At 40.8% G+C, this 11,240-nt stretch overlaps 1 protein-coding gene across 1 annotated transcript in view; it reads left to right on the top strand.

The window, feature by feature from the left end:
- LOC107718711 (trinucleotide repeat-containing gene 6C protein-like) overlaps positions 1-11,240 on the top strand; it is a 68,022-nt gene that overhangs the window by 41,873 nt on the left and 14,909 nt on the right. Inside the window, exons 5-12 of the mRNA XM_016525907.1 lie at positions 4,006-6,219; positions 6,798-7,004; positions 7,727-7,884; positions 8,015-8,092; positions 8,204-8,261; positions 8,910-9,055; positions 9,171-9,317; positions 9,807-9,953. Of these exons, the coding sequence (XP_016381393.1) occupies positions 4,006-6,219; positions 6,798-7,004; positions 7,727-7,884; positions 8,015-8,092; positions 8,204-8,261; positions 8,910-9,055; positions 9,171-9,317; positions 9,807-9,953 (3,155 nt within the window). The remainder of the gene's footprint in view (positions 1-4,005; positions 6,220-6,797; positions 7,005-7,726; positions 7,885-8,014; positions 8,093-8,203; positions 8,262-8,909; positions 9,056-9,170; positions 9,318-9,806; positions 9,954-11,240) is intronic.

Below are 11,240 nucleotides of genomic sequence, written 5' to 3'. Positions count from 1 at the left end.
TTTGTTTATATGAAGAGATTTCTTTTATTTGTGTTACTTATTTATTTGATTTGGGGTTTGTTTTAAAATTTCAATTTAGTTTATTTACATTTACATTATATTTAAATTTTGTCATTTAGCAGACGCATTTATCCAAAGCGATTTACAAATGAGGACAATAAAAGCAATCAAAACCAACAAAAGAGCAATAATATGCAAGTGCTATATTAGTATATTATTATAGTGTTATATTTCAATTTCACAAAGAAACATGAAGCATTTTGTCCAAGCAATAATAAGAGGACACATTTAATTTATAATTTGTCTTAAATCTAATTTTGTAAAAAAAAATAAAAAAATCATGAAATGAATCGAATCGAATCGTGAGTTGAGTGAATGTAGAAGTGATGTAGAAGTGTAGAGGGGCTATGATTTAAAGGCCGAGGGTGGGATTGTGTCCCCCACCCTGCTACACCCTGACAAAGCCTGGCATTGACCTCTTAAGTCTCATTCTAAGCCCGAGGTCATGGGAGCGGCAAGGTTGAGGGACTCTGTCTCTAGTGTTTTTTGCAATTATTGTTTACTGGCCCCCTCCTCTACATCCCTCTGGTTGATGACTGAGAGTGTTTGCGATTCACTCCAATCTGGTTTAACGGCAGGTGGAAGAGCAGAGCTTGGACAGAGGGGAATCCCTGGGAACAGGGGCTCACCAGCTGTTTCATGCCTAGTAATGGCTTTGTCAACTCTTGAATCGTTATTGTCTTCGCTGTTTCATATGCATTTCATTTTCTGCTAATTAATATTTTAGAAATATGTGCTTCTGGGATTCAAATACCATCAAAAATCCAAGTTAAGCAGAGAACAAGGTTTATTTGAAATGGCCTTTTGAACTGCAAAAGCTAAGGTTTAATTTTGGGATGTGCAGAACTACATTTTTTCATAATTGATTAGTCAGTGGTTTCCCTTTAATAATAATTAGTAAATAAATCAGTCGTAGAGAAGCCCTGTATGGTTTCGTTTTTACATGACCCTGATCAGACACATTTCTTAGAGCATTTACATTAGATATATTGCTGTACTCAAAAACAGTCAGCAGAATGTATGCAAGTTTTGAGAGCTGCTATTTCAATGTGATTTTAATACCTTTTTGTAGTTTAGTCTTAAGATATCTAAAGCAACAGAAATATGTTAAATATAAATCATTTAACAGTTCAAATCACAATTTTGGAATTTGTCAATATAAGTGCTGTATACTGTAGTCATGCAGTTAGAATTGATTAGTTATAGAACAGGCATTATTGAGACAGTTATAAAGGCATGGGCATGCTAAATTAGCAGGGTGGTGCTTAACTTATGTTACAGATATGATCTCATCTGTGTCTAAACTAGAGGTGGTCCCTGTCTCACATGCCAGCCCCCTCTGTGGCTTCATTAGCACAGTGTCTCCCCAGCTGATACCCATCTAGGTCTCTCTCTCTCTCTCACTCTCTCTCTCTCTCTCTCTCTCTCACACTCTCTCTCTCTCTCTCTCTTTTCTTTCACTCAGTCTATTTCTTTCTCCTTTCTCTCAGCGCCCTTCTAAAAGAACACTGTGATCTGACTTTGACAAGTGGAAAACACGACTGCTGCGCTTTTAAAACATGTTTGCCATTCCACTATTTGGAAGAAGTGAGGCCTTTGATCCAGAGAACAGTATTAGTATGCAAGGAAGTTATTTTCAGACAAAAGCACAGTCTTTTACGTCATTGAGACTTTGGCTAGAGAAAGTCTGGAACTGGAAAGCTGTAATTGTAGACTGAATTAAAGCAAATGTTTTAAGAAAATCAAAATTTGTAGGTAAACATCTGAGTTTTTTTCTTTTCTTTTTTTTCCCTTTTCTTTTGGGTCAGCTGTTATTTTCCAAAGTTTGGAAATTCCCCTTTCTGGCCATTCACCAGGATGAAAAACAAAAATACAAGTAATTGTTCAGCAGATTAATGTTCAGTTTGAGGTACTACAAGCAGAGGCAGCACGCTGCATATGGTCATAGCATCTTACTCTCGCTTGCTTTTTTGAGGCTAGTAATGTGGAGCCACTCTCTAGGTATTTTTTCCTTTATTTATATAGCGCTTTATACAGTACAGATTGTCAAAGCAGCTTTACAGTGTTAAACAGGAAAAACGTGTGCTGATAATGCAAGAGCACAATTGAAAACTGTCAGTTTATCAGTTAAAGTCAGTTCATTGTTGATTCAGTGATGTCATCGTCCAGCTCAGTTCAGTCCTCTTCCAATAGCGTCTGTGCAGTCAAGTCAACATTGTTGCCAGAAATTGTGTCCCCAACTAAGCAAGCCAAAGGTGACAGTGGCAAGGAACCAAAACTCTATTGGTGACAGAAATGGAGAAATAAAAACCTTGGGAGAAACCAGTCTCAGTCGGGGAGCCAGTTCTCCTCTGGCCAGACGAAACCAGCATGGTGTGGTGTAATTCCAGGCTGCAATGCACGTCTGATTGAGCAGAGGACTCGTCTGGTTCTCGTGGTCTTGTGCCAGTGGCTGACAAGGTCTTCACAGGGGATCTGTCTCTAGGGTTCGTCTAGTTGACATGGTCTTCGCTGGCAGGGCTGTAGAGGTATAGAAACACCCACTTCCTACTGTTTTGTTTTGTCCATGATGCTCAAGTAACAAGGTGAAAGGAAAAAGCCTTTGCCTTATGTGAGATTAATTTATCATGCAGCCTTTTTTCTCTTTTTTTTTCTCCCTGTAGGGAGAAAGAATGTGACTAATAACAAGAGCGAGTAGAGGAGGGCGTATGAGGAGAAAGTGAAAAAGGGAATGAAAGCAAGAAAGACAGAATTGTAGACAGCAGCCTTGTTCTCTTGACTGCATTTCAGCTCTGATAAAATGGCGTCCCTGAGAGTGTCTGGCTACAGGAGAATAAGTTGCTGGATTGTCTGAGCCATCAAAAAAACAAAAACAGGAAAGAAACATTTGATTACTTTCTTTGCCATGTTCAAAATCACTACTTTTGACATGTTGTTCAGCAAACATATCAGCTTTTCTGTTGATATGAAAACACTACACCTAAGATGTCAGGTTATTCAAATCTTGCAGTTGTGCCAATGGTGCCAAGTCGATCTAATGACATTTCAGCTCAGTTGTTTCTTTGTTGATAATGCTAAGTTAAGCAGTGGTTGCATGGTTGATGTTGAAATGCACTATAGCCTGACAGGCCTGTGTGATAAGGCTACACAAAAAGAGGAGATAAGTGTATAGATGGAAGAACTGCATTCTGAGGGACTGGGTAGTATTGTGGCCAGGCAATATCATAAACCCCACATCTGTTTGAGCTGATACAGAAAATTATTTTTAAAGTCTTGGTTTTATTCTAGTAAATGAACACTGTTCCACCTCCTTATTTACAAAAGAATACACTAGTTGCTTAAAAAGGCACTCACCAAGGAAATGGATAAAAATGTACATGTTATTAACTAAACATTAGTTTAGTCATGGGCAACATATTTGATTTATGCAGTGAATCATATAGCTGCCACATGCCCCTTTAAGGGGGTGGATAATACATGTGTGTACAGTTTCTAAGGAATGCTCTCAGTGGTTGTGGAGAGTGTGTTTGCTTTTGCATTGTAGATCAGTGCCCTCTTTCTGCTCTCTACCATAATTTACACACCATCGATTACCTGCTGTCTCATGATTGATTATAGCTGGAAAGAAGTAAAGCTCTGTGTGTGAGAGAGAGAAACTTGTACATCTTGGTTTAGTGTGCATCCTCTTGAGTATCCGTGGAACATGTTAGTGAAGCTTCATTTTTGTGGGGACTTGGCAGACCACAAGGAATGATGAATGACGGGCTTGTCTTGGATTAATTCCAGTAAATGAACACTGCTCCACCTCAGTTTCCCTTTCAGTGATGGAGATGCTAAAATGAAAAAAAAAGAAAGAATATCCCTTGATTTTATTTTAAGATAAATGGTGTACATTTTTATCTAGTTTTGCTTTAATAAAATCCACCCTGTGTATTTGTTTTGCAGGACTTCCCCATCAAAGTGGACAGGGAGACCAGCATGAGAATTGTCTTTGGAGCATCCCAGTCAGCAAAAACAACAGCAGCAACCGGGATAAAGTGATTATTAACTGTAACAAAACCGACACTTGGCCTTCCAATACATACGGCAAGAGCCACCAGACACCAGAATGCACCTTGGACGCTGAACGCACATCAGAGGTTGTCAGCAACAGTAGCAGCACTATTATGGCTACAGGAGCTAGCCAGCAGGGTCATTACCCAATCAGCAAAGCCAGCATTAATCTATCTTCTAGTATGGTCTCTAGTCAAAGTGGCCCTACCAGGGGCTGGGTCTTAGAGGGAAAGATTGACTTGTCCATGGGCAGTAGAGGGCAGTTCAACTGGGGTGCCTCTAATCTGAACCTAAATCCCAGTGCCAACCCTGCTGCTTGGCCAGCTCTTGGACATGAGGGGCCTGGGGTAGGGTCAGGCCCAAGTAGCATGGTTTGCTCAAATCCACTTTCGCTTAGTATGTGTGGCCAAGGAGGAGTGGCACCACCTCACGGCACTAATGGAAATGGTAGCATTGGTTGTGTCAGTGGAAACCTTGTAGGGGACTGTGCATGGGGCAGCCCAGATATCCCAGAACAGCATCAGTCACCAACAAATGTATCTTTCAACATGAAACCTCCTAACCTTAAAAATGATGGACCAAATAACACTAAACCAGAGCCAATGAGTCCAGTGAACAGCTGGAGAGGAAACCTCAGTCAGTCAGCAACTGAGCCTGTCAGCGAAGATGGAACTGCCTTCTGGGGCAACGGAGATGCCAAAAAGGGAGAATCAAAGGACTCAGGCTGGGATTCTGCAGGCGTTTCCTCTTGGGGGCAAGGAGGAGCTAGCAGTGGTGGTGGCTGGGGTGACTGGAGCAAACAACCAAGCCCTGAAGGTACAGGATGGGATGTTAATGATGGTCCTTCCCAGGAACATTTGAGTTCCTGGGGCCCTGATACTCCAGCAAGTGAGGGCAGCAGGGATAGTAGTGAGGGCCACCCAAGAAGAAGAGAGAGGTCCTCAAGTGATGATTTGGCCCCTTTGCTCCCAAGGCAGGACTTGGACCCACGTGTCATTTGTAACACAGGCTGGGGACAGACTCCAGTTCGCCAACACACTGTTTGGGAAATGGAAGAAAGTCCAAACAAAAAGAATGGTGCAGGAACTGAGGTCTGGGGGTCTTCCTCCAACACACCTTCAACTGGACCTGCACCACCTCCTTCTGGATGTGCCTGTCCCAACCTCAGTGCACCTCCTAGAATGGAGACAAGCAAGGGACCTTGCAGAGCTATGCCAAATGCAGGCTGGGGAGGATCAGTCCCAGCCTCTGCTCAGCCTAACAGTGGATGGGGGGAACCACCTGCAAATAAAAAGGTTCCTAATGGATCAGTATGTGGCTGGGGTGATCGTATTGCTGAAGGTCCCAATACCAATGGCTGTAATGGCCAATCTTGGGCTGAAGAAAAGTCCCCTAGCTGGGATGATGGTACTTCTCAGAAGAAAACACAAGGTTGGGGTGATGGAAACAAAACTTCCTCAGGCTGGGGAAGTACTGGCAGTGGGAATAGTGAAGAGTGGAGTGACCCTTCAGAAATGCGGAAGAATGACTCTGGAAGTTCCTCTTGGGAACCTGACAACAGAAACTGGAAAGAAACCCAGAAAGGATGGGGTAAAGCAGCACCAGCACAGGGTGGTAGTTGGGGTGATGGTCAACATTCCAATGGTTCAGCCCAAGGTTGGGGTGGAAAACTTCAGGAATCCACATGTGGCAACGGTGGAGCTGGAGGCATAGGGTCATGGTGTGGCCCAAATTCTGTGAAACAGAGCAACTCTAGCTGGGCATCAGGAGGCCGACCGGATCCAGGAGATGAGGCCACAGGCTGGGAAGAACCCTCTCCTTCTTCTATTCGTCGCAAAATGGAAATTGATGATGGGACCTCCACCTGGGGTGACCCCAGTGCTTACAGTAAGAGTGTAAACATGTGGGACAGGAATAACTCCCAAAATCATCCGGGAACCAGCAACAGTGGCAACAGTAATAGCCTCACTGGGCCAAACAATAATAGCAATCCTCACCAACACCACAGCCAAGGTCCTACTCAGAACCATGTCAGTGGTAGCAACAACAATGGCTCACCAAATCAAGGTGAATCTCCTCCCAACAGAATGCCCGTGGACAACCCAGGTAAGAGAATGCATATATTTTTCTCTTAATTTTAGCCAATTTTAGTCCTCTGTACATCTGACAAGCATTAATAAAATATGCTTTGATTGTTGAAGTCAAGGTTAGCACCATATCTGTTGTCCACCTTCAAAAAAAAAAAAAAAAAAAAAGATGCCGAAGTGTGCGTTTTGCTGCCCCTCCCCTGCCAGCTGGTTCAGGTTTGAGCCAGGAATTAGGCCCAGGTGCCCTGTTATCAACCCGTTTTTTTTGTGTGTGTGTGTCCATCTCTTGCAACACTGGTGGATAATTTAGGATATTGATATTTAAAGTTTGATTTTTTCATATTTCTGAGCGCTTGATCCATGATATCTTTATTTCTCTACAAGTGTGTCTTTAGTGTCAGTTTGTACTACAAGTTTTCAATTAGTAATAAATAATTTGATCACTTTATTTGATGCAGTGCACTTACTCTGTTAAGCTTTTTTTGTATTATACAAAACAAGTAAGGCAATTATTTTGATAATCAATCTATTGATTATTTGGACATAAAAATCCTTAAATATAAAAAATAATTTTATTTTCTGTATTTTAATTACCAGGCAGGGGAGAGCTCCCTAATGTACAGCCAAACACAGAACCCACTTCATGGGGTGAGCCAGCCAATTCTAACACTTCTGTGAACAATGGAACTTCAGCTTGGGGCCAGCCCTCTAGGGGCTGTGGGGGATGGGGTGAAGGTGACCGTGATTCCAATGGACCTTATGGCAGAGGAAATGCACCTGCTGGATCAGGCTCCTGTCAGGAATGTAATGAAATTAAAGAAACCTTTTCATATTAAAGCACTCGCTATTATAGAAGTTTGGACATTGCTAGAAACTAAGACATTGCTGATACATAAATTTGCTGTATTTAAATATGTAATTCATATTCCTTTTTGTTGCCATTTGATGATAACGTTAAACTTCACTGACCTCTGGTGGTTGAATTAATCAAGTACTGTTTGCATTACCTCACTTTAAATTTGAAGTTAGTATTTTTTTCTGATAAATACTTCATGCTATACCATCTTACATGCTGAGACAACTTGAAATAAGTTATTCGTATCATAAAATATACACTTTGTGGCTCTCTGGGATTTAAAAAAAAAATTGCTCCATTTACTTGAGCATCTCAACCAGCCTGACACGGAAATACTCAACCAGTGGCATGGGATCGGGGCAGGGCTATCTGTTTGTCCAACAAGTGACAGAAAGTGGTAGTGTTTGGGAAGCTTGTGTGAAAATTGTCATTATGTTTGCAATTTCGTTTGGTGACCCTGGTGCCACAGAAATTGCATACTTCACCTTTAAGGCTTTTCTGTGGATCATACTTGATAAACAACATGTAAAAATATATTCAGTATTGGGCAGACCAAATGTAATAATTTAGTCAACCATGTTGGTCATCCACTAATCTAAACATAGATTAAAATGTATATGGTGGTTACGGCCCTGATTATGAGCAGTCTTGACCATTTGTGTTTCGTCAGGTCCCAAATCTATGCAAGATGGCTGGGGATCAGGAGGGGAAGAGATTGGCATGAACACTGGCCAATGGGATGCTGATGATGGTGACATGTGGAGCAGTCCTACATCCCAAGACTCCTCTTGTAACTCCTGGAGTCAATCCAAGAAGGGCCCACAAAGGGTAGGCTGTTTAAAGCCATGAAGCTGTTGTGCAATGACACATGCTTACAGTGTGGTTAAGAAACTGTTTACATAAACTGTTTACATTTTATTTTTGTTTATGTAATATTGCTGTTGTTTGTTCATTACAGGGCAAGGTCTCCAACAAGCAGGATGATGTTTGGATTATGACCAGACTTATCAAGCAGCTTACAGATATGGGTTTTCCAGTATGTTAAAACCATAAAAATTTACTCTGAAAAGATTGCTTAAATCATTAACAAGATATGTCAAATAAATGCTGTTTAACATAACAATTATTTTTATTTTACCTGGTACAGAAGGATCCTGCAGAAGAAGCCCTAAAGAGCAACAATATGAATCTGGATCAGGCCATGAGTACGTAGTACACTTTGAAGTTAACCCATAACAGCAGACAGACATGCAGTGAGTCATATGATCTTGGTCTAGAACACTGATTATGTACTTGCCTTTCCTCAGACGCTTTGTTGGAGAAGAAAACTGAACTGGACAAACAGGGGATGGACATGTCAGACTACAGTAATGGAATGAATAAGTCTATAGTGTGCATATATATATGTATGTATATATATATATATATATATATATATATATACATATATATATATATATATATATATATCATATGTAATATTGCTGTTGTTTGTTCATTACAGGGCAAGGTCTCCAACAAGCAGGATGATGTTTGGATTATGACCAGACTTATCAAGCAGCTTACAGATATGGGTTTTCCAGTATGTTAAAACCATAAAAATTTACTCTGAAAAGATTGCTTAAATCATTAACAAGATATGTCAAATAAATGCTGTTTAACATAACAATTATTTTTATTTTACCTGGTACAGAAGGATCCTGCAGAAGAAGCCCTAAAGAGCAACAATATGAATCTGGATCAGGCCATGAGTACGTAGTACACTTTGAAGTTAACCCATAACAGCAGACAGACATGCAGTGAGTCATATGATCTTGGTCTAGAACACTGATTATGTACTTGCCTTTCCTCAGACGCTTTGTTGGAGAAGAAAACTGAACTGGACAAACAGGGGATGGACATGTCAGACTACAGTAATGGAATGAATAAGTCTATAGTGTGCCGACCCACAAACCTCTCCAAAGACCCCTCACTGGATCGTGCCCCCTTCTTGGACAAGGTATAGCTTTTTCTCAGACTTTTTTTCCAAGAAATTCTCTGGACTGGAGTAGAGAGAAATTTGATCTAGATAAATTTTACTACGAGTTTTTGCAAAGTATTTTCTGGTCTCTCAGAATGGTAGGCTGCCAGATGATGCTTCATCCTCACCGTTTATGCCTTCTCCTGGCCGCAAACTCCCACTGGCCAATAGCAGCCTCCCTAGCCAGGTATTGGGTGGAATCTCCTCTGGCCTGTCCATGCAAAACTTGAACAACAGACAAGTGAGTGTTGTAAAATATCTGCAAAGGGCATAGCACACAAGAGTTTTAAATTTAGATGCACCTATGAAGCTGCAATGTCTGGTATAATGCCCTACTCCCCCTTTTTGATTTTTTGGAAAAGTTTTGTTAAAAAGCCACTAAGGCTGGAGTGGTTAAATGAAGTTATTTGTCATTTATAATTAAAGATATGTAAACACTGAAACATGACTGACTCTTCCGTCTCTGTTTTATTTATATCAAATCAATATTTATTTATTTATTTTAGTTGCTCATTTTAATCTGAAAGTGGCAAAAGAATTTGACGTTGTGTTCAGGCCAATGTTAAAAGCACATTTTTTTTTTTTAAGAGACTGCATTATAAGAGAGATTTTGTTACATTTTAGCTGAAATGTATCTAATTTTTTTTCCTGTTAAGTGTATCCAGCCATTTAGAGTATATAAAAGCATTTCATTTGTATTGATCCCCACCCCACTCTCTTTGTTTTCTAGATGCAGAATGGAATGTTCAGCACTAATGGAGCAGCACAAACTCGGGTCATACAGCAGCAGGCCCCGTCCCCTCAGCCACCAGTGCCACCTCTTAGCTCCGCCCAGCCTACTCTACGTGCTCAAGTGCCTCAGCTTCTCACCCCTCAGGTACAAGTTGCACCTATTATTTCAAATTCCAGTGTGCCTGCATCTGTGACAAATTAACTTCTCCATTAAGGGGCAATATTTGCCCTCTTAAATTTCCAAGGGCATTTTTTACGTTTCTAAGGGCAAATTTTTCTAACCTTATCAAATGTATGTAGCATCTCTGTCAAATTCTTAAATTCAGTCAATCAATCATCTAGTCAGAATAGTCAAGTCACCTTTATTTCCGTAGTGCTTTATACAATCCAGTTTGTGTCAAAGCATCTTCAGAGATAAACAAGAAAATAGCAGAATCAGTTATGGAAACTTAGCTATGGAGACCGTTCAGATTCTGCTTTAAAGCAGACCTGTTTACATCTGGTCACTTCATCTGTTTTTAGTGATCGGATATTAATCTGAATTGTTAAAATGGTTCCATTTACACTTGGCCACATAAATGTGTCTCTGCAAAATGGATATAAATCCGATCTTCAATTCCTGCGCTATATGCAATTTTAACAGAGTTCATATCAACCAACGCAACAGATATGCGCTGCATTTTATTTATCAGCTAATTTCAAGATCAAAGACCGCAATTGGAGAGAGCGCGGCATCAGCACTCGTAAGATAATTTAGTCTCACTACTTTTAATGAAGATTATTGTGTGCTGAACGTCCGCAACTTACTTTCAGTTTCATTTGTGGCATTTTGCATGTCTTTTCACGATCGGATAGCTATCTGATCAAAGAAAATGCTTGAAGTGACCAGGTGTAAACAGGCCCTAAAAGACAATAGTGTCATTATTTAGCTTAAGTCAGTTCAGATAACAGTGTGAAGTTAATCAGCTATAAGCAGTTCTACAAAATCCAGCAATGTTGTTATTCAGCTCGAGTCAGTTCAGTGTTGATTCAATTCAGTTCAATGCCAGTGTCGATGTTGCAAGATGTGATTCAGCTGTAAAGCAGCTCTACAGACAACAATAGTGCCATCATCCAGCTTAATTCAGTTCATGTATTGCTCTCATCCAATAGTGTCAGTCAGTGCGGTCATCAGAGCATGTGAGCGGAGCGGAGCGTGAGCGGAGCGGGGAGCGGAGTGGTAATATTTCCTTAAGAGCGCAGAGCGCCTTTCTGAAGATTCCGCTCCGCTCGCTCAATACGCTCAGCGCCGCTCGCTCAACCCAGAATGCCGTTTGGTGATTTGCTTGTTCGAGATCGAGAATCTGTAGAGATCGAGAATAGTAGAGCAGTTATGGAGTTCAGATAATGCACGCAAATTTGTTCTTTACAGAACGGAGCGGGATCTGAGCGG

This window comes from Sinocyclocheilus rhinocerous, unplaced genomic scaffold (assembly GCF_001515625.1).
Source record: "Sinocyclocheilus rhinocerous isolate Xijiao unplaced genomic scaffold, SAMN03320098_v1.1 scaffold1715, whole genome shotgun sequence".
Lineage (NCBI taxonomy): Eukaryota > Metazoa > Chordata > Actinopteri > Cypriniformes > Cyprinidae > Sinocyclocheilus > Sinocyclocheilus rhinocerous.
Note: the sequence above shows the minus strand (reverse complement) of the source record. Positions and strands in the feature narration are given on the sequence as shown.